The following is a 23,628-nucleotide window of genomic DNA, read 5'->3' as shown; positions in this document are numbered from 1 at the left end:
AGACCAGAGCTGGTAAGTGAGTCTATTACTGGTTTAGCTTAGATCAGGAAATGCTTCATAAATGTCCTGGCCTGGCGTGCTTCGTTTTGCCTTGTTGTGTGGCCTTGTGGCCAGGTGGCTTTTGGAAGAAACCAAACCAGGTGGTGTGCTTCAAAAGCTTACCGAACATGTTCTGGTTTTTCATGGACTTTCGAAAGACACAGGCTGTGGACATCTTCAGCAAAACTGAGGAGATCCCCTCCTGTTGCTCAGTGCTGCTTGCTGAGTGAGGCTCAGGCCTGCGGTTCTGCTGGGTAAATGCTCAGGGACCTCCCAGTGGAGATAGTGCCCTGTCCTGTCCCTCTTTGTTTAGTGGTGTTTTCAAACCAGCTTCTTCAGTTCCTCTTTCAGCCTTGATACCCTGGTGAGGGCTGGTTGTGACAGGACAGAGTCCACAGGGAGCTGGATCTCAGAGGCCTGGATCCATTGCTTTCAGCTTCAGCCATTTTGCTGAAGGTTGCCATCTTCCACGAGTCAACCGACAGCGGTAGGCATCTTCAGAGGGCAGTTCTTGCCTTGGGATTGCTGTGTCCTCCCTGAAAGAGCAAACATCTCTGCCTGTAAGCTGTGCTGGCGCAGGTGTGGTGAGTGCACCGGCCTCCACGTTGCTGGACTCATTCTCCAGTCCTTGGGTTTTCAAAGCAACCCTGAGCATCCCTGCTCTTGCAGCCTGACTTCTCTCCTGGGACTGAAAGAGCAGTCAACGAGCTCATTTCACCTTTTATTCCTAAAGCACTTAGAGAACAATTATATTAATTCTAATAATGACTAAATTTATACTACTCCAGAGAGGGAAGCACAAGGCATTTAATCTCAAAGCTGTCTGACAAGACCATTTTGATGTGTGTATTTTCAGAAGTATGACACAAGTTTCCAAAGTGCCTAATGGGGAGAAAAATGTTTAAATTCATACTCTCTGGTTTTTGGTTTCCAAGAAGCTGAACACTGCTTGGTTCTGTTGGGCATAATCCATCAGATAAAACAAGTTTAAACCAGAGATGTACAGGATTTACTACTTCTGCTTGTTTGTTAATGACCTGTTTCTGGTCATTAGTTATCAGGACGTAAGTGTTTGCATGGAAAAAAAGGGTATTTCTGTTGTGGGAGGTATTAATTCTCAGTGTCATGAAGTAGCACAGCTAACTGCATTTTAGAGTTAATCTTTACTTCTCAATGAGAAGGGAAAAACCCATGGTTCTTGATCTGCACAGCAATGCTGATTAAGATACATTGAACCAGAAATTGAAATATTGCATATGCTTTCTTGTTTTCCTTTTCCTTACATGTCTGACAATAAACATTTAGTGCTAGAAATAAATGCACTTGGATTTTAGTATTTTTGACATGCCATGAAGAGAATAACGTCAAACAATGGCGATTTGTCACTTCTCATATGCAGGCACAGAAGAACACGTTAGAATTCAGTAGCTAGCACGTAAGGAGAAGGCAGTTATTTTAGTACTGATATCCACTGCTAGCAGACCTGAATAATGACTCCACTGGATATGGTATTTCACATACCCAAGGACGTGTGTCTAAAAGAGAAAATAAGCCCCTGGTATTGAGCTAAATCTTGACCCGCTCTTATGCTTCCCACACGCACTTCATGTGTGCTTCTGGTGATTCACTCAGCCTTTCTTGTGCAGAGGTTCAGAGATGAGTCAGGAAAGGGCACGTTTTCTGCTTTGAGGCTGTCACCTTTTGAACTTTGCTCTTTACGTAGATTTTTCTGTTGATGTTTCAGTTCAGTTTGATGGCAGCCCTCTACAGCTGTGATTGCTACAGTCAGCTGTGATGGAGATGTAGGCATAGCTCAAGTGAAAACAAAAACCGTGGCTTTCAAGCATTATAGGTAAATATGTTCTGGGTTTCTGCCTGGATTCCTGACTCATACCAAAATGTTTCAGTATTCGTATTGGCAAAAAACCAAAACCAACCACAACAACAACAACAAAAGATTATGTTCTGGAAATAGTGAGATTCAAAATATTAGTCTTCCTTGGCTTTATTTTCCTGTTTTTAGAGGAGATGGTGCAACCCCCAAAATGTAAACATTTGGAGTTAAGTCTGAGTTTCATTTAAAACTGTACGGGCTTGGGCTTTGGTGGTTATGAAGAGAGATGACAGTGAGAATGTCTCTTGCAAATTAAGAAGTGAGGAGTTTCTGTTGGCCTTAGGAAGATTAAAATTAACTTAGATGTGTAGGTCGACTTATTAAGTGCAGTGGAACTGAGATGATGTTTGCTGAGCCAGTCTTTGGAGATTTACATAATGGATGAGATACGGGAGCTCCAGGCAGCATGACAGTGGAGTTTATTTTATCGCAGGATGTAAAACAAGTGAATTGCCTTAATAATATCTGCAGAAAGCACGGATAATCTTTTTTTTATATGCAGAAAGAGAGCCAGAGAGTTCATAATATTGTGGCTATTCACGTACAAGGAGCCAAAACCTTTCTTTTGAATAATCCGGATCTCTTTAACTATCATACTGCCTTCTTCAGGACTTCTAAAGCTCTTCAGGAATGGCAAGCAATGTGCATCTCTCTGTGAAAATACAGCTTTTCTGCAGTAAAAATACACTGTCTGCTGATAATTCATGGCTTGATAAAAGAGGCTGGGTAATTATCTTAACTGCTACATATTTAAATATATGGAAAGCATTTCTAAACCAAGCTTACCTGCTATTTATTTCTGTAGTGGTAATAATAATAATTTCAAAAGTTTTACAACCTTCATAATTCCAAAGTGGGTGTATGTTGGAAAAAAGTTTTAATATTAACATTAAGAGGTTTCAGGCTTTAATTTACTCAAACCAGTTCACCCACTTTGGTTGGTGTGGGTGTTTTTTCCTACCTCAGCTGATGGTATCTTTTTGTCATGGAAAAGGGACAACGACACACGGGAAAAGTAGAATGGTTAAAGGTAGGTGGTGACAACACCCAGCTCCTATTGTGTGCTTCTCAACCGTGTATTTGGCTTCAAGCAAAAGTTTGGCTATTACTTTACTCTGCATATAAATGCCATTACTCTCTGATCTGTAGCAACAGTTTGTTATGATCAAGGCCACTTACCACTTTTGCCTGGGGGAAAAGATTTACTGTGGGGCATAGCAGGTTTCCAGAAGAATGAATGATGGCCTTAGTTTCTGCTCTCTGTGAGCTATGTGCAGCTTAAGAATCTTTCTGTATTAACCTGATGTCGATTGCCACTTCTTTTAGGAAAGTCTGGGCAAGTCATTCATCATACAGTGTTGCATGGAAACATACGCGTTTATTTACCTAATGTGAAACCAGGTCATTGGGAAAAAAGGCACAATTTCCTGAATGTAGCATTCTGTAAGCAGAGTTAGTTTCTGCTCTTGTTCATGAAAAAAAGCTTAAATATTTCCAGTGGTTTCAGTAGTGATGGACAGCACCATTTAGTTGATCTACTAAATATGCTGTGCTCCACCTAATTCGAGGATGCAGTCTGGGATTAGTTCTGCCAAATTTACTCTGGATACAGGACAGCAATCATTTTTTATCAGTTGCAGTGCCCAGTTAGATTCTTCTTTTTATCAGTTTCATTTTCAGGCTGGGTTTCTAGTAAACCAGTTATTTTTTGTCTCATCCCAAGTTTGTAGCAGTAACAGTGACTGCAGTGTGCAAGGGAATAACCCATTTGCTTATATTTTTGAGGGTCTGTCCACATTCTGGCGTGGTGGGATCAGAGACCGAGGACTCTTTTATAAAGACAGAGTTGTTGTCATCAGAAAGCATTTTAAAACATTGAAATTCTTCCACTCTGGTGGCTCTGAACTCTCCCATGTGGCGATCTTTAGAGTAAATAAATAAAAGATCACACCAGGCAAATGTGATTTGAAGTGTCTGTAACCGTTCCCGAAACGGTGCTGAAATCCTAAATAAGATATGAGCAAGGCAAGCGGGGGGAAAAGTTCACTTCAGCCTCCAGACTTTCCAAGGCACTACATAGCTACCCAGCACCGGGCCCTGAGGATATGGAAGGGGGCACTGAAGAGTCGCTGTGTCCAGAGGAGCCCCATGGTTAGGGCAGCTTCCTCACGCCCCGCTTCTCCACAGCTTACCCTCTTTTGGGGTGTGCGTACGTTCGTCTTGGAAAGAAACCTCTCATTTCTAATGCAAACATAAGTGACCTTGGACTGCCTTGAACCTTGGGAGACGCTCCAGGTAGCCAGCCAAATTTTAGCCCTGCGCGGTCGCTTCTTACTAACCTCTTTGTAGGCCGTTCAATGTGGTGAGCACGTGAAGTACTTGACTAGTATCTGCCTTGCAAAATTTCAACAAAAATCATCAAATCCAGGCATAAACCTTTACACCTGACCCTAGAGCAGTTCTATGGCAGCTGATGATGGTAAAAACATGAAGGATTATTTGGTAACCTATTTTAAAAAGGTTTATTTGCCTGAGTAGGGCTCTGCAGGGCTTGATAATTAGATATAGTCATAACAGTATAAACGAAGATCTCTTGAATTAGCCCAGTAGTTCCTCACAGTCCATCAGTAGTGTGGCTTCTTTATTTTTCTTCCCAGTTTTAGTGTATTCAGGTTAATACTGAATTTAGGATAAACTTAATCCATTGCTCTTGTGAACGTTCTTTCAGATTGAAAATAAATTCAAAGCTCTGCTGTTATTCAGGCAAACGGCCACTCAGAGAGCTGTCATTACTTTAAATAAACAAACAACAAAACCAAACAACCCCCACCTGAATGTTTCAGAGATTACATTAAACTTAAGTATAAATGATGATGACTTTCACAGTTTTTGCTTAAGAGGGGATAGTTTATTATCCCTGGCACCAAACTGGTGATAGAATTACCATGTTGGTTTTTTTCCTTATATTTTCTTACAATTCTTGAAATGCAGCATTTATTCATGTCTTCAGATGATGTAGAGTGTACCTCCACATCCATCGTGCATACGCACGCACACAGCAGCTGGATGGAGGCTCTGTGTTGGTTGTGCTGAGCCAGGGGATCTGAAGGAACAGCACCAACAATGACATAGCTTTGGTGCTTTTCATCACAAAACGTGTGTTAGGCACCTAACATAAGTTCTCTAAGCTGAAGTCCTGTGATTTTTAGGAAAGGGTGTATTTTCCTGAAATAACTCTTAGAATTCTTTCTTACTTTAGATGTGAACTGGTGACTTGGCATGAGCTTTCAGCGTGAAAAGCATTTTTGTGAATCGTCTGCATTGCTTGAGGGAATTACCCTCCAGATTTGTGTCCAGCCATATTCAGTGTCTGTGAAACACTGCTCTGGAAACCACTGTGGCTGTGATTTTAGTGGTTAGAATATTTAAGTAACACTTACTGAATTTCAGCATCCAGAATGATGATGGAGGCAGTTTGTCACATTATTAATGTTAGCGGTCCAGGTCTCTTCAGAAAGATGCAGTACACATAACAGTCTATGTCTGTGCAGAAATCGTCCCTTAAAAATACGCGCAGCTTAACCCATGCAGTTCTTGTGGTGCAAAGTAGATCTAATAAAAGCGTTTTATTCTATATGAGACATAGCCAGTGTGGACAGGAAATCGTTTTCATCATTTTACACAGTGTAACTAAGCCACGTGTTGGGCATAAATATGTGATTTATACAGGCACAATTTCTTATTATGTCCTAATGAGAAACGTTAAATATATTAGTGTGGCTCAGGGCTTGACACACACTATAAAGGCTATGTATGATGCCGAACAGCCAATTATCTCAGTGCATTATTTCTTGAAAGCCTTGACATGGGTAAGGTCACTATACATTTTTAATGGGAGCGTGATGCTAGGTTATAAAAAGATAATACAAATAACAATACTTTGTTAGATCTTCCTGCTGCGCGGTGTATAATCAGGTGCACTGCCTTTAAGAACACTAATGAGGACTTAAAGACCCAGCAGGGGCACATTTAGCAGTCACACACAATTCTGTCAAATGCTTTTTGCATAGGACACCTCTGAAGCAAAGCAGAGTTCAACAGCAGGTAGGAATGTATAGCTTTACTGTATAGCTTGCTGTAATACTTCTATATGTTTATGTGGGAATTGCAGTAACTTGCAGTGTCCTGGTGCTTTGCCAGGCGCTACTGTTGCCAGGCTGTGATTTTTACCATTGAGGAAACCAGCCAGGAGTGGTAGCTTTACTGTATAGCTTGCTGTAATACTTCTATATGTTTATGTGGGAATTGCAGTAACTTGCAGTGTCCGGGTGCTTTGCCAGGCGCTACTGTTTGGCTGTGATTTTTACCATTGAGGAAACCAATTGAGGAGTGGTGGTATGCATGGACAGCCTGCATTGCTGATGGGCTCTGAAGGTATCACCTGAAGTCCAGGCTAAGCTGTAGGTGCTGTGTGCTGACCGCTGACCATCTCATTTACCTCTGGAATAAAACACAGGGAGTGAAATACTGCAGAAAATAATGGCCTGCCTACCTTAAGGTCCCGTTTTGGCAGTGATCTGCACCAGGTGCTTAGAATCATAGAATGGTTTGAGTTGGAAAGGACCTTAAAGATCATCGTAAATTCATTCTGGAGTGCGAGTCTTGAGACTGGAATCCCATGGTTTAGAGTTGGTTTAACTTTCATGGTTCTGGCATGTGTTATACTTCAGGAAGAGACAAAAGTGGCCATTTTCTGTCAGAGCAAAGGACCATCTACCATGTGTGCTTCCTCCAACAACAGTCAATAACAGAAGGATGCTTCGGGAAATGAACTGGCAAGGTTGTGTATGAGTGATGGGATTGCCCTGGTACAAATACTTTTATAACCAGAGGTTGGATCTGCATTTTTGTGCTTGATAGCTCTTGATAAACATACCTGTAGAAAAGTCCATTAGTTTTTGAACCAATTTCTAGCTCATCAGACAAGTGGATTTGTCAGAGTAGCTTCTCAAAATGAAGTCATGGCTTCCAGTTCAAAACCCATGGATTCCAGTGCAAAAAGGCAGCACATAGCAGGAGGTGAAAGCAGGGAGAAGCTACAAAGGATGAACACAGAAATACTGTGGAGGCATGCAGGGATAGTGTCAGGAAAGCCAAAGTGCAGCTGGGATTTAGACTTGCAGGAAATATAAAGGAGAAGAACAAGAGCTTTTGTCAGTACTTCAGCAGCAAAAGGCTGGGCAAGGATAATGTGGATCCATGGCTGAGTGGGAGGGAAAGGCCAAGGTACTCCATCGCCGTCTTCTGACTCAGGCTTCACCTGCGTGGCCTTCTCACAGGCCTCTGTGCTTACAGAGAAGGTTCGAGGAGCAGGACCACCAGTCATGAATGAGGACTGAGGACCAAGTCCTAGGGATTGCCTGTGAGAAGAATTAACGCACACAAGCCCGTGGGACCTTCCTGCCAGCGTCCATGGGTGCTGAGAGAGCTGGCCGAGGTCCTTGTAGCACCCTTCTCTAGCGTGCTTGAAAGGTCCTGGAGACCATGGGAGATCTCTCATGACTCAAAGAAAGCAAATGGTGCACTCTTCAGAGAAGTCCAGATGGGCGATCTGGGACACTACAAACCAGTCAGCATGGTCCATGGACAAAATGGTACAAGTGAGTCCTCTGGGAACAGACCTTTGGGTACCATGAAGGAGGAGAATGTGCCTGGGAACAGTCAGCATGGATTCCCCCAGGGTGAAGGATGCCTGACCCACCTGATTGCCATCTGTAGTGTAAAATGACTGGAATAGTGGGTGAGAGAAGTGAACACCATTCACCTCAGCTTCTGCAAGGCTTTCTCCATCGATGTTCTTGCATCTGAGTTATCACAGCCTGGATGAGTGCACAGTCAGATGGGCAAAGACTGGCAGGATGTGTGGGCTGAGAGGGCCTTGCTCAGTTGATAGCTGTGTGTGGTAGGAAAATGGGACGCAATACATTGAAACAAGAGAGGTTCGGGCTGGGTGTGTGGTAAACCCTTTCCCCTCCATGGGAGCTGTCTCCCAGTTGAGCAGGTTGCCCAGAAACGTTGTGCCATCTCCATCCTTTGAGGTTGTTAAGACCTGACTGGACGTAACCCTGAGCAACCTGGTCTGGCCTCTGAGCTGCACCCGCTTTGAGCAGGAGGTTGGACTGGAGACCTCCTGAGGCCCTTTCCCACCTGAATTATCCTTGGATCCTAAGAAGAAAAAATTGGCTGTAGCATTCATTGCTCCCTGAATTTCTGCAGGGTCACAGGATATTTCATGCTGTGAACTGATACATGGTAAATTAATTACTCATTTATCTGCTCTTTCCTTTAGACACACACTCATGTATTTTCCTTAAAATCTTGAATTTATTTTATATGCCCAGGTTCATTGTCTGTACACAGTAAATTTGGTATCTCTGGATTTGGAGGATGCTATAAGTTCAAAGCATCTGTTATTGTAGTGCTATATGTGCTACTCATGTCTCTTTCTGATTTTTTTTCGTCATTTTTATGGCTGTATCCACAGTTACTTAAACTTCTCTTTAATCTTGAAGTTATTTTAATTATTGGCAGTAATTTTGTGTGCCATACTCTTTTTTTCAAATGTGATTGAGGATTGCAACGTCTCTGGGAATTTGTGGGAAATGTGTGTTGGCGACACATGAAACTTGTTAATTAGAAATTCTTAACTTAAAATTAACGCTTGATTAGAAAGTGCCTTTAAAGTGACCCCTCTTTCCACAGTAATTTATTGCTTCTGGAATCTAATTTGACAGTTTTGTACATAAATATTTTGGCCATCCTATGTTAGGTGAGAAAGTACCTGATGTGAGCAACCAGGTGTCAACTTCTGTCTGAAAGTTGATGTGAGCAATGTGAGTGTGATACGTTATTTTAGATAATTTTGTCATGCTTTTGGTGAATACTTACAAATTCTCATTCACGAATTAAGATGCTTTATAATTCATTCACTAAGTGAACAAAAGTCATGGGTTTGCCCCCCTTTTTTTTAAATGTACCGAGTGCTGCTCGCCAGCTTGAATATTGGTATTTTCCCAGGAGCTTGCACTGAAGCCTGTGGGGAGCAGGAAAACCTCAAACTGATGTTAAATAAAACAGAGATTGGGTTGCAACAGCATGTTAAACATTTGCAGTTTGGGAGTTTCATCAGAATGCACACTTTTTCTTTTGAAATGTCATAATAAGCAGTTTGTTTGCTCCACAGCGAGAAGCGTACAAAATAAATCGCCATTCCTCCACGCGCACGTAGGCTGCTGTGCAAAAGGTGCAGGAAAGGGCGATGGAGTAATGCTTTAGCTTCTGGCAAATAGTCTCCTTTTCATCCGAGCGTGCAATCTTTCAGCTTTATTTAATTATTCCTTTGTCATTTTGGCATGTGCATGAATCAAGCGCTCTTTACACGCAGTTTTGCAAGCGCCGGCGCGCTGGCGGTGCTTCTGCTCCTCCGGTGGAGCTGCTGGGGTGCAGGTTGGGGCTACAGCTCTTCCTGGCAGCTGAAATTGGGCCACTGAAAGAACATTTTTGGTTTCATCACGTACTGCCTGTCATATCTATGACTTTGTATGTGAACCATGGTTTTTGAGGCCCTGTGAGAACCGGCTGCACTCCTTGCAGGTGCATCCTACGATAGCTGGCGTTGGAGGGTGCAGCTGCACATGGGTGTGTTCACCTCCTCCTTCTCCTCCTCTCAAGGCTGCAGTGAATTTGCTTTGTCCCCATTGCTGGTGGTGCATTGGGCTTAGCTGGAAACCAGCAACTGGCTTTTGGGAACAAGGTGCCGTATACTGCTCTGTGTTTAATAGCAAAGAAAAATGAAAAAACCCACAACAAAACCTCAAACAAAAAAAAGGAAACAGACAAAAACCCCTTGAAAACCAAAGTTTTTAAAAATTGCTTGCAAACAAAGTAAATCTGAAATAAAAATAAAGCTTAACTGAATTTCCTAAATATTAACGGTTAAATGTTTAACCTGAAGGGGAAAGCTGGCTTATCCTGGTTTCCTTTCAGTTCTGCCTTGTCCACTTGAGCCCTCAGATAAGTCAGAAACACTTCTGCTAGCTAAGAGCAATATCAGCTGCTTCACATTTCTGTGGCCCAGCGTTAGAAGGGAGCTAGGCATATTTAATGACAGCATTGCCTTATATTGCTCTTACTCCGAGGATGCAGTTTGCAGTGTCTGTGCTTTATAAGAAGTCAGCTTCTGACATTGACAATCAATTTATTGCTATATTTTATCCTAGAGGAGGGAACACAAGTCCTGGATGAGCAACAGTTTTCTCCCCAGTGATCCACTGGCCTGTCGTGCTCCAGTGGGGCCTACATGTTGGTAGCATGTTTGCTTTCTGTGAAACCCAGGATGGAAAGGGCCAGTGCAAATTTAGGGAGAAAGCAATGATGTCCGGGCCTGTGAAGTCTCCTATGAGGTGGTTTCGCCGCTTCCTCTGGGGCTTTGCGGTGACAGAGCTGGAGGTGCCATCACTTCGGGGTGATGGTCCCTTTGGCCTGCAGAGAGTGATGGAGCCAAGCAGGCCCTGTAGGCCGCATCGTGTCTTCTTGGCAAAGAGCAGCTAAATTCAGCCATTTGGCCTCCCATGTGGCATCTCGAACAAAAATTTTGGACTAAGCTGTGGCTGCTGCTCCATGCTAAACGCTCCCTTTATTCTGCAGCGTGCGGGGCCCGTGTTGTATCTGTCTTCATGAAAGCAGACTTCACACGTTGGCAGATGGGGGGAATGTGTGCCAAGCAGCTCCCCACGCTTTCAGCAGCTCATTTTCCTACTGGAGCAGGTGAGGGCAGAATTCAGAGCAAAATTTCGGTCACTGCATGTTTGCTGGTAGGCTCCTGGGCAATGCCATCCAATGCTCATTGGCTCAGCAAATAGAAAATAGCCACAGTTTAGACAATTAACAGATACAGGAAAATTTTGTCAGATGGCAGAATTATTCCCCTGACACTACTGATGTTGCATACTCTTTGTAGCACCAGAAGTTAATTAAAAACATGTTTTGACCTGAGAATTACCTTTTTCATCATCTAAACTCTGGTTTTAGTTTTTAGTAAAGGCACAAGACAGGGGACCTCTTGAATGAAACCTGACCTGAAGCTGTTCTCGCCAGCTGCTCGTGTAAACTTTTTTTTCCAAGTTTAATAATTGAGGCAACAATCCACCTAATAGTAAAGGTAAACTTTAAGTAGTATAAGTTTAAGTAAATTTGATCAATATAATAATTGTCGGACTATGAAAATTATTTCATATTTCCCATTCTGTTTTTGTTTGGGGGGCTGATGGTGGTGTTTGTCTTTAATTTTAAGCTTCATATTCTTCAAACTCTTCTCTGAAGGCAGTTGACATAAGGTAGCAGAAAACTACTTCAGAAATTGAGTAGTAGTTTTTTAAAACCACTTGACTTGTAACTAAGGTCAAGGAAAAGTGGCAATCTAGTTCAATTACTAGTGTTTTTGTGTGAAAAAGCCATGAATTTTCACTTGATAGCAGCCTTTGCTACTTGTCCGTGCTTTAAGAACCCAAAGGAATCTATCAAGAGTGTATTTTATTATTATGCGTCATGTAGTATTATGACAAGATTATTATTTTTTAAAAAATTATTCTTGTGGAAAGATAAATGCAGTGCATGCTTCTTCCAAACTTACTTTTCTTAAGTATATGTCTCTCCTAAATGATGGCTCTTCTTCATCTTTTCTTTCTCTTTTTCTGGTGGTTTGTTTGTTGTTGTTTTTTTCAGGGGGTAGGGTTTTTGGTGTAGCAAGACATTTAAATGTAACATAAAGAAAATCCACAAGCACTTAATGAATCCATTGGTGTTCACAAAAATCTTATCAAAGGAAAACAGTGAAGCCGTTAATGTTGGTAGGAGTTAAATGTATGGCTCTGGTGTAATGACTGTTACTTGTAACATACCCTGTCTGAACGCCATACTGTGGCAGTGATCCCTAATTCTTTGCAGAGACAGCTAAAAGTGGCGGGAGAGCAGAGCTGGTGTAAAGGGATTTTAAGCAGTCTCAGCTGACAGGGTTGCCTGCTGAGTCTGAGAAATAGCAGATTGGCCTCCAGTTGCAGTGCACTTGATGCTCCTCTGTCACCTGAAAGCTGACCACATCTTTTCGTTTCTGTTTATATTTGTAAAACTAATCTAAACTCAAACAAACCAAAAAGCCTTTAGAAACAATACGTGAGATCTTGGTTCTCTTCACTGAACGTTGTCTGGACATGAACTTTTTCTCTGGAAACAGATTTGTGAAAATACACAGCAAATTAAAATATAGCTGTGACCATGGGGATTTGGCTACTTAACTTTTGGAAACCTGCTGTCTGAAAAAAATAGGTTTTCATTGGGGGTTTTTTTCGGGTGATTTTTTTAATTTTATTTTTTTTTCCTAAAGGATCTGGGCACCAGAATAGGAGTTCAGGAAGCTCGTGTTCCATGTGTCCATCTTTGTGCTGGTCTGGTGCATCAGATGAGGAACTCAGCAGGACAAGGCGAGCTGAAGGCCAACCACTGCATGAGTTTCCCTGGCACCGGCAGCACAGAGTCACAGCTGCTGTTGAGGCCTGGGCTTTACCTGGTGTGTGTGGTTGTCGTAAGAGACCACACTCGGGGGCCTTCCTGGAAAGCTTAGAGCTGTGATGGATGCCATAAAGGCATGTGTCTGTGATACCTATATCTCTATCTCTACCTATATCTCTATCTCTGCCTATACCTAGACTGCCCTCCTCCCACAGCCTCCAGTAGCACGAAGTGATGTATGAAATTTCATGCACTGCGTTTGGGTCCACCCTGAGCTCTGTTCAGGGTGGACCCCAACAAGCAGACCAGAGAGTGGTACGTAGATCGGTGAGAAATAACTTTGTTGTTAGCTTTAGTTAATTATTCTTTGCACTCATGTGCTGAGCTGTTGTCCTAGTGCATTTCCAGAAGTCCATTGCTGGAAGTCCAGTTCTAAGCGTATGGTTTTTAGGCAAGACGTAAACCGCAGCTTGTATGTCCATATTGTTCACCCAGGCTTCTGCAAACTGCATTCTCTTCTCACTAAAGGAATTTCAAGTTGGAACAAACTCAAATCAACCCCACCCAGTTTCACATGAAAACAGTATGCAGTTTAAGGCTTCCCAATACGTTTTTCTTAGGAAACTCTTTTGTCTCTCCGTGAAGCACCAATAAATGAAAAAGATCCTTTTCTTTTCTGCTGAATTTGACTGGAAATTCAAGTTCAGAGTGAAATGCTGAGCTACCAGAGTCTCAGCTTTCATTATGAACATTTCACACAGCTATAGACATAATTACATATGATGAAGATCTTATGGCAAGGCATGGGCTGTTAACCTCGATTCCCTGGCAGAACTCCCAGTTGAGTGATTATCTTCTAGCCACATAAATTTACTTTTATTTTATATCGGATAGTTGTTTCCTTCACTTTTTGAAATGAACTGTTCTTACACATACCGTGGCAATGTTAACTGGTGTGCTTCACCCTAGAGATAACTACATTTAAGTGACTAACAAATCTCATTGTATGGTATATAAAGAACTTATTTGGAAATGAAGCTTTTCAGGAGATTGTGGTAGAAGGCGATTGTGTGATTCTTTCCTGTGAGAATTTGGAAAGCAGACATTCTCTTTGGCTTCCGCTCCCTGTGGAGATAGTTATCTTTGAGGAGAAATGGTAATCTTTCATTCTTCATTCCTTGAAACAAAGAGGGAAAACCATTTGAAACTGTGGAAATCTTATCTGGTGTTATCCTTGAAAGGCTCTGTCCTATCTTCAGAAGCTTTGCCTTGAGTGGATCACCAGATTTTGTGCCCTGAGGTGTTACGCTGACTGTTGCTTTGACTTATGGATAACTTCGGTGTAGTAATAAAAGTAGTGAGAATAATGTGAATTTAGGGATTCATGTTCAGAAATATCAACAAGGTAATCTTATTGCTAGGGCATATAAGTGACATAGGCTACTTTGTGCTTAGTTCAGTGATGTTTCTAAGATACCTGTATAAAAAAGTAAAGCTTAAAAATTTGTGTTTCTGTGTTGTCAAGAACACTGTTAAAAAAAAAAAAAGTCAAAATTTTGGAACCATGAAATGAGAATATAATGATGAATTAAGAAATCACTGCATGTGCAGGAAACTGGTGTAATAAGTAGAAGATGAGGCTGAGCAAATTGTAAGTTACACCCTTAAGATGGAAAGACTTCTGAAGGGCTGTTCTTGGCTCTTAGCTATTCAAATGTAGTGCCCTTAAACGTGAAACTTTTTACTGTGGTTTGAATGTTGAATTTGAGATGCCTCTTTCCCCTACTGATAATTTCTCAAAAATCAATGTGTGTCATGTTAGAAGTTAAATTTGTACAGAAAAGTAAAGGAAGAATTGGAGTGAAGGAATGAAGTTGAGCCTGGGAAAGAAGAAGGGTGGGGAGAGGTGTTTCAGTTTCTACCTTCGTTTCTCACCGTCCAAGTCTGTTTTGCCTGTGATGATAATTCATAAGTGATCTCCCTGTCTTTATCTCCACCCATGAGCTTTTCCATCTTACTTTCCTGCCTTGTCCTGCTGGGAATTGTGAGAGTGACTTTCATTAGTGACAGTGATAACCAGCATCGTGCACCTTGCTTCTGTGTATCTCGTGTTCTTGAGATGAAACAAGACCCTCTTGCCCAGGAACGTAAATGTTTGTCCAGCCGTGCAAGAAATATAAGACCCGGGTTCTGTGTGCTCTAAAGCCTGATCTCACTGCTTTCTTCCTGGGGTAGCAGGGGGCTGTGCCCATCACAGTCTGCCCAAATCTGGGAGAGCATCATTTCATTTCTGACTTTTTAGTACTGAGCACCTGGGCGTGAAAGTCTTGGAGAGTGGGAGAGTCCTCAGCAGTGGGGTGGGGGTGTGCACACTCTGTCATCTTGTGCTTAGGAGAAATTCCAGAGGGGGTTTAAGGTGTGCTTTGGTTGTGTCTCAGGACAGGAGGTTGGTTGTGGCACCAAATCCCCTGCTGTTGTTCAGTTTGCAGCAGGCTTGTCAAATACATGGCTTGGCCAAATTAAAAACCTGGCTACAAAACCGCAGCCCTTCCTGTAGAGAGAGACAAGATTCATAGTAGTGTAACTCGTAATTAAATTAGCGCTATAGGATGCTGGAGGGGGGAATTATACCAGGATGAGACACAAGTTTTTGTTTTGTTTTCTCTTCCTCCAAAGTAGCCAAATACAATTTGATTAAAACTTGGGAAATCAACCACACGAAGAAAATGCCAGTTGTAGTTGCAGTACTGTACTGAAAATGTAGGCCTTTTGGGAGGGGAGAGAGTCTTTTTACAAAACTGATGGCCATAGTATCTTGGGAGACGAGCTTGTAAGCCCAAAAGCTTGTCTATCTTCTGTCGCAACTGCTCTGATAGCAGTTGCCCATACGGACCTGGGTATGATTTGTGGTTTTGGTTAGTCTTTCAAGGGGATACGTGTCCAAACATGGTTAGTGAAGGCTGCAACGGGATAGCACTGAGAAGGAGAGGTTGGTCTCTTTTAGGATGAGTTAGTTCACTGATCCAAGAGAACAGATGTTTTGATAAGGTCATACCCAGTTAGGCTTGATTGTGTGCCCAGTTTAGGACATGAATCTGCTGTGTGTTTTGCCTAGGTGGGAGGTTGGAGTCCACCAGGTGGGTGGGTGGGAGGTAGGAGAACAGAGAAGGAAGTTCTGTCACACAAATTCAGGTGACCTTCACTTGGGCAGCGCTGGGTGCCTGGAAGCGAGCTGTGAGACGTTGGAGGGCGTTGAGTGAGCCAGGAGGGGATTGCAGCCTGAAAAATGTGTTGTCTCAATACATCACGTTGGTAATCTCTGCTGGTGGCTCTCCTGGGTGTCATAAATTAACGTGGGGCGCAGGAGCAGCCCGGCCTCACTCAGGTGTGGATGCTCCATCTGCCCAGCTGACTGGAGAGGCTCCTGGGGGAACTCAGTTCACCTCCCAGCCCCCTTGGGGATGAGTCAAGCTCCTTTGCCTTAGGTGATTGCCCACTGTATGCAAACTTTGGCAATTACATCCTATTTGCTGAAGGGCTTGGAACATATTGTGACACTAACGCTTGTTGGGGCAGGAGAGTGCAATTTGGAAAGACCAGCTCTCTGGGCAGCTCTTGGTCTAAACCTGTCATCCGTATGTGCAGCACAGACTGGATCTACCCAGGCATTACCAGGCGGTGTCGTCCCCCCCATAAGTCATACAATGTCCTTCCAGTCACAAATGCAGACAGGATCTAATAGTTTGGGATGAATCTACTTCTGTGATTATTGCTGCTCTGAATTATAAATGACCCAAAAGCCAGAGTTATTCACTACGTTTACTCTTCAGACCGGTGCTCAAAAGGCAGAGCGCTGCTTTTTAAGAAATATGATTTTAGAGAACAAAAGGGGAAGCGAGTGCTGTGAAAATTTAGTTACATGTAAATGTGTTAAATGGTACATGAACTAGTCAGGTTTTCATGATTTATCAGTTTTAAACTTCAAAGGCTCTGGTTAGCTTGCATTTTTAAAACTAATGAGTTTATCACAGCCAGTGGGGAAAAATGGTTCGAGTAGATCAGCTGTAAATTGGTACAAAGCACTAAAAGGGACATTAGCCTCTAATCAGATTGGAACAGTTCATTAAACCTGCCTTTCCTCGCTGGCGCTTTGTCTTCCCCCTCCTCCTGCCCGCGCCTCCTGCAGCAGCCGGCCGCAGCCCTTCGTCCAGGCGGGCGAGACCTCCTCGGGGACACGAAGCGGTATCAACTCATCCTTCTTTGTCTGCGAGCTAAACAGCCCAAGGGATGCTTGGGGATGGTGTATTCCTGGTGCTGCTGTAACACTCAACTGTGCCGTTATAAATCACGAAGGGAGAGGGACCTCTCTGCTTGCAGAAGAAGCGCTGGGGAAGCCGAGAATGCCAGGCTGGCTCCTGCTCGTGCTCCACCCCAAGCCACAGCCAAACCACTGGAGCTCGGTGACGCCCGAGGTCCATTGGGACGAGTAAACAGCGCACCGCCCTTGCTGGGAAGAGGGAGGTAAAGCCTGGAACGATTTCACCCAGTGCTTTTGTAGCATTGAGCTGTTTTAGGGTGTCCGAGTCCCTCCTCCTCTTGCCCTACCTCATGTCTCAAACACCAAATAAAGATCAAGGTGCACAATATAAATTGCTGAGAAGACATAGGAAGAGGGTTTTTTTGGTTTCTTTTTCTTTTTTTTTTTCTTCTTCCTGTTGTGTCAAGCTTAAAATACAGTAGATGCGCTGTGGTAGTGTAGCATGGACCGTGGCGTCTCAACAGCGTGACTCGTCTTCATTCACACACGTCTGAGTGTGGAGGTGTTCTGCTGAACAATTACTTCTTTGATCTGAAATTTTATAACTTAAGCATTTAGAGCTTTTTTTAATCTACTTTTTCAGGAAAAATCGATGGAGATTGCATTTGCATTTGCTGTTGCATTTGCTTATCTCTTTTTACCACCAAGTTCCTGCCTGCCTTGTAATATCAAACCGCAGCTCTGTGTGCTGTAACGCATGGGGTTCACGGCGAGGGCGATGGGGATTGTAAGCAGGTCATTGGCTCTGCCTGTGACACCCATGTTAGAGCATGAGCATATCGATTTCCTCTGTGTTTCAGCGTGGTATTTAAATTGCAATAAAGAAATATACAAAAATAAACAGTTACTGCTGTATTTATACACCTGAAAATGAAGATCTCGGGATGAGGTGCATTAATTGGAAGGAAGAAAATATTTAAAGTAATTTAAGTTTTTAAAATATATTTTGGAAGCTCTACTAGGACAGGCAATTTTTTTTTTTTTTATAATTCTCTTGAAGCAACCATGGTAAGAAGCAGGGCTATGAAGATATTCCTTAAGAATAACAGCACCAGGCCGTACTGAACAGGTCAGAAGCCCAGGAAACACAGGGAAAGGTTTGTTTTCCATCGCTGCGTGGTTATTGAGGGCTACGACATATCAGTTAGAGCAGAGTTTCCGTCTTGACTGCTACCTTCCAGACAGAGCTGCGGAGAAGTGAGTGACTTGAGTGAGTCACTTGTGAGCGAGCTGTGCTGTAGTTTCGCTGCTTGAAAAATCGCTGTGACGTCTCCGTATTTCTGTGCTGCTGACCAAGGCATCTGGATGCGTAAGGTCAGGTTCTAGCTTGAGGGGTAAAATGTCTTTTATTCTCTCTGTGTTATCCAAAGTAAATGGCAGCTTAAGGGGCTAGCTTTCAAATGCCAGCCTTGAGCCTTGGCTGGATTAGAAAACTGAGGACGAGGTAGTGTTTGAGCTGAAGGCGCAAGAAGTTGGTTTCGGTTTGCATATGGAATCACAGAATGTGTTGGGTTGGAGGGGACCTTTAAAGCTCATCCAGTCCAACCCCTGCAGTGAGCAGGGACAATGTTACTAGATCAGGTTGCTCAGAGCCCCATCAAGCCTGACCTTGAATATCTCCAGGGATAGGGCCTCCACCACCTCTCTGGGCAACCTGTTCCAGTGATCTATCACCCTCATATTGAAGAGCTTTTTCCTAATATCCAACCTAAATCTACCCTTTCCTAGTATAACACCATTACCCCTCATCCTATTGCTACATGCCCTAGTGAGCAGCTCTTCCCCAGGTTTCCTATAGGCACCTACAGCGGGATGAGCTGTCCATAGCAGGGATGTTGGTTCAGGGAAACACAGCTCTGCAATTCGCTCTTCACATTGAAACTCTCAGCATACATTGCCCGATGTGTGTTTTTAAAATGCTTTTTTATTTCTTTTGTGCCAGAGGTGAGGGTATGGAGATTTCAATTGAGAATCTATACTGGTAACTTTACAAGATACTGAATTATACAAATTTTGAGGAGTTGATGTGTGTTAATTTATGGTGTGCATGTACAGGCCTTCACTATAACTTCTCTGGATTCAACCATATGCTTTCTGTAGGTAATACAGAAGTACAAATGTTTTGATTGAAATCAAATATACCTGAGTATACTGCCAAAAACGTACTTGACATCGCTGCTCTCTTTTCCAGCTCTCAAGGAAGGAATTTATATACATACACCTGCGTGATTGATTTCAAACTAATAAACAGTAATTGGAGTTGATTTTTCCCATGTTGCTTACAAAGACTTAGTTCTTTCTAAGGATAACTGGAAGTGTAATTTGGTATTTTAACAGAAGCAGTAACTTGGTAGCTACTCCTTGAAATTAATATTACATCTTTGTTAACTATTTCCACTAAAAGAAACTTACCTCTCCAATATCATAGAACTAAACCAGAGAATTAAACTAAGTATTTTTCCTCTTTTTATGATTAACGTTGTCCTTTTTTTGCCATAGGACATCAGCGCCTTTACGAACAGAATGTTAATGCTTGATGGGATGCCGGCAGTCAGAGTCAAAACAGAGCTGCTGGAATCCGAGCAAGGGGTAAGCAGAGGTTTCTGTCCAGCTTCTCTCTGGTTAGCTGTCCCTCCAGTTGTACTGCCATTTTCTTTTCCATGTTTGTCTTCATTTCTACCCATTTGGAGCTCATTTTCTTGGGAGACGTACCAGTGAGCGTCTGGTCACGTCTGCTGGGAGCACAGAACAACACTCTGCAGGAAAGTTATTGAAATAGTCTGGAATAGCTGAGTTACTGTTGATGTAATTTTATGATTATAAAAAAGGTGCAGTTTAAAAAACAAGGAGAGAATAATGGATTATGGTAAAGAACCCAAATTAATCTGTCTAAGAAGCCCGTACATATACTTGCTATGCTGCCTTCTTGGGGTATTTGCCTTCCTGTGGTTGTTTCATCCTTTATATGCTTGTCCTGCTCCATTTTCAGTTAGTGCAAAACCACTCTCTTTCTGGTGGAATATATTTGTTCATCCTTATGATAAGAAGGCTAGGAGCTTTGGATGGATGAAGCTGGTATCACAGAGAGTGTTGAATGCAGGACAGAGATCGTGAATAGGATTTTTTTGCAGAACAAGCTTTTGGCATTGGAGTGGTAGGTTTTGGGAAAACGAAAGAGTAAGTTTTTGAACTTGTTAAGGGTACTTTCTTCACTATGCGGTAATAATTGCATCAGGGATTGTCGATTTACTATGAGAGCATCTGTACGTAATGGATCTCGTGTTACCATGAAGTAGAGTTCTTGCTTATCTCTCCACCTTCTTGAGAGCAAGTACCCTTGGGAAATACCTCCAGTACAGCATAGTTTGAAGGAACATGAAAGTTGGACTATTGTGTGAGCCATGATGATGAAAAAACAGATCCATTTGAGGTAATTTTGTATACCATCTGGATGCTTTGCATTATGTCTTTGAATGTGACATGAACCTTTCTCTCTATTGTTCAGGAGTCAAAAGTTTTATTGGTATTTGCCTTTGTCCAGTTTGAAATAAATTCTATGCATGATATATATTGCTGGGTCCTTTATGAAGAATACTTCCTATTCTCAAAGTGTGATTTGATTCTGGAAGACTTATTTGGTGTCTTAAGAACGGGAAGGAAATGAACATTTTATATAGTTTTTTAATTTCCTTAGGGTTTTTTTAATAACATTTTATGGACTTCTCTGTCAGCAGAAAATGATGTCACCTCTCTCTTTTCAAGTGGCTGAGCTGCTGGACAAAGAGCTCGGTTTGATTTGGGACTTTATACGCTTTGGTACTAATTAAGTAGTGTCTGGTCAAGAGTCTCTGGCACCTTTATGGCTCTTCATTAGGGAGCAATCAATAAATACCAAATGAATTCTCCAGTTCGCTAACACAGGAGCCAGCCATTAGGATGGCAGTTTTCCAGCAAACAGCTTAAACTCTGCAGAGAAAGGTGGCTGAAACAGATGTTTAGCGTGTGCCTCAGAGACTGTTTTGAACGTGGAGATGTTGGTAGGCATAACAGGGACAAGCGTTTGAAGTCTGCGAATACTGAAGGCAGCACATGGAGCTGCTTAGGAAGACGAATATCATAACTGGGAAGAATAGAGTGAGAACTGAAGTGTGATGCAAGTAGTATGAATTTGAAATTGTGATCTTTATTTGTGTTATTATGGTCTCTGGGGTTGCACCTCCGTTGCAGTGTATGGGTATGCAGGGAGACATGACTTGTACTTTGAAAATCTGCTAACTAAGATGGCATTTTTCATCACTGAGCGTGCTGAACACCAGACAAGAGGAGGCAAACTTTTCCAGAACCTATAGGAAGACTGGTGGGTTTTTTTGCTGTTTCTGCTTGGTATCTGCTGTTTGCTCTAGGTTTGCTGCAAGGGCAAAAACGAGACATGGTTGAAGGGTTGTGAAAAGGAAGTTTCATCTGTGGTTTAATGATTAAACAACATGTGTTTAACCTGGGGCTTTATTAAAAGCCTTTTTTTGAAATTCATGTGTTTCTTCATCGTTTGTGAACCAGTAACCCACCAACCTACTCACTTGAGCAGTAGAACGTACCACTGCTTAGCAACCTTGGTAAAGTGAAGAGAGACCACTGCAGTAACTTGACAATGTAAGAATAAAAAGCTCAGAAAGAAGCAACATTCCTCTTTCTTCTACACCTGTCCCACCAAAACAGAAGTACAGTAGAAGAAAAAGAAAAAAAAGGAAGATGTTTTTATACAAATAGCATTGGCTTTTAGCCTTAAGTTGGTTCTTCACTTATCTTTTGTGGTATATGGCTGTGGTGAAATAGGCACTGTCTGGCTGTGTGCATTTCATTCATGAGAAATTCATCTTCCCTGTGCTGCTGCTCCTACTGCAAACCAGCCCGGGCTCTGGGTGAGGTTGAAAGGAAGCTGGATCTGATGCCTGTGTTTCAGCTATGTCAGATGCAGTGATTGCATTGAACCTGTGATCAGAGGAGAGATGGGCAGGACTCGGGATCCACAGCCTGTGTCAGTGCAGTGAAGAAAAACCTTTACCAACCCGTAAAGGACACAGAGTTCAAACTAGGTGATGGTGGGAAATGGGATTTTAGCAGCCCGTAAGGGAGACGTGCCTTACGAGATGCAGGGTACTGGGCAGGTTTGGAACGAAGAAATATTTACAAAGGAAATGGATTTTCTCTTTGCTTTGGGAAAAAAAGTTAAACCAGTTCTGCTTTGTTTTATCGTCACCAATTTAGAAGAGTTTAATGATTTTTAGGCGGCCATCAGCATTAACAAGAACAGATGCTTATTTTTCCAGTGAACTACTGTCCTTAATTTTGCACAGGAGATTTAATGCACACTATTGTTTGAGGCTTCAAGAAGATACTGCTGCTTTAATGGCTTTATCACAAATGAAAAAAAGACATTACATAAAAGATATCGCATTGCCCTTTAACAAGGCTTCGTTATTATCTCCCCTACTGTGGAACAGGAGCTAGCATTGCTAATAAATTGGTAGAATTACTTTAGAAATGTGAATTTGCTTATCATTTAATATCCTCCGGTGACCTCCAGCTTCAGATCTCTTGGTCTGCAGTAAAACCCTTGTGTGTCAGTAACCAGCGCCAGAGAAGGACACGAAGAAGGTGATCTTCACACTCAGACACGTGAACTTATACTTTCTCAGGTATTTGCAGAGTGAGGCCATAGGCTTTTCTTAAAAGGAGATATGGATGTGGGACTTATATCCCACAATTAATCCTCAAATACAGAGTATAATGCACCTCTCATTTTCCATCAGCCTTTTTGTTTCCGGATCTGCAATTTCATTTGTTCCTGTGCCTGTATTTTGTCCCCTCAAATCATTATTTGAAGGTTATTTATCTTACTCTGAATTCGCTTTCTAAGTCTGCTTGATCTGTCTCCATTCCCATGCCTTAGCGTGGGCAAATTATGGAAAGAATGACTAAAATGACAAAACCCTTTAACAAGCCAATATTGTTCTCTGTGTCTTTCATCTCCAGCCAAATTACCTTGTGTTGTGTCTGAACAATGACATCCATGCTTATGTTATTATATACATAAATGTGTTCTACCTCAGTCTACCTCAAAAATCTGTGTTATTTACAAAAATTCCTGTTGAAATTCACTTGAGGATAGTCTCAGCAGCAAGGCTTGCTCCTTGACTGTGTGGGGAACTGTTTCATGTTGACTCATTCAGCTTATGTACATTCTTTGTATTATTAGAAGTGAGTGCACTTCTAGTGTTGGCTGTTGTAATTCGTGAATCTTTGCTTCATCCACATATTTTAATTTTCTTTCTGAAATGATCCTCCGTGTTTAGCATGACTGATTTGGGGAAACAAACGGCACATGGACAGTGCACGTGTATCAACCTCTTCTGCAGTGAGACCAGATACTCTTAGAGTTGTTTTTCTTCATCCTGCAATAGATGATTCTCAAGTGTTCCTGAGGTGTTTAGAAACACAGCTGATACGGTTCATTAGTTGCCCTACAGTGCCATAAATACATGACATTCTTCAGAAAGAGATCAAGATCTGTTCCCAAAGACCACTAAGGACATACCTACAGGGCATGATGCAAAGCCATTTGAGATGTACTCAAGGGTATACAGCTGTATCCTTCAGCAGTGCTGGAGAAATAGGCTTGCAGCCCAGAAGGGTGCATCACAGCTACATCAGTTGGATTAATTAAGCCAGGTGAAGCTGATAAATACTGTGGGTGCTGTTTCACGTTAAATGGAAGCTCGCGTGAAGAATAAAAGGAAGCCACCTCCTACAG

General features: G+C 42.3%; 1 protein-coding gene across 1 annotated transcript in view; it reads left to right on the top strand.

Annotated features, from left to right (window-relative positions):
* The window catches only part of KLF12 (Kruppel-like factor 12), a 155,468-nt gene that overhangs the window by 6,027 nt on the left and 125,813 nt on the right, over positions 1-23,628 (top strand). The window contains 1 exon segment of the mRNA XM_010179117.1: positions 19,317-19,406. Coding sequence (XP_010177419.1) covers positions 19,317-19,406 — 90 coding nt within the window.

Source organism: Mesitornis unicolor, unplaced genomic scaffold, assembly GCF_000695765.1.
Source record: "Mesitornis unicolor isolate BGI_N332 unplaced genomic scaffold, ASM69576v1 scaffold13832, whole genome shotgun sequence".
Taxonomy (NCBI): domain Eukaryota; kingdom Metazoa; phylum Chordata; class Aves; order Mesitornithiformes; family Mesitornithidae; genus Mesitornis; species Mesitornis unicolor.
This window is presented reverse-complemented; position numbering and strand designations above follow the sequence as displayed.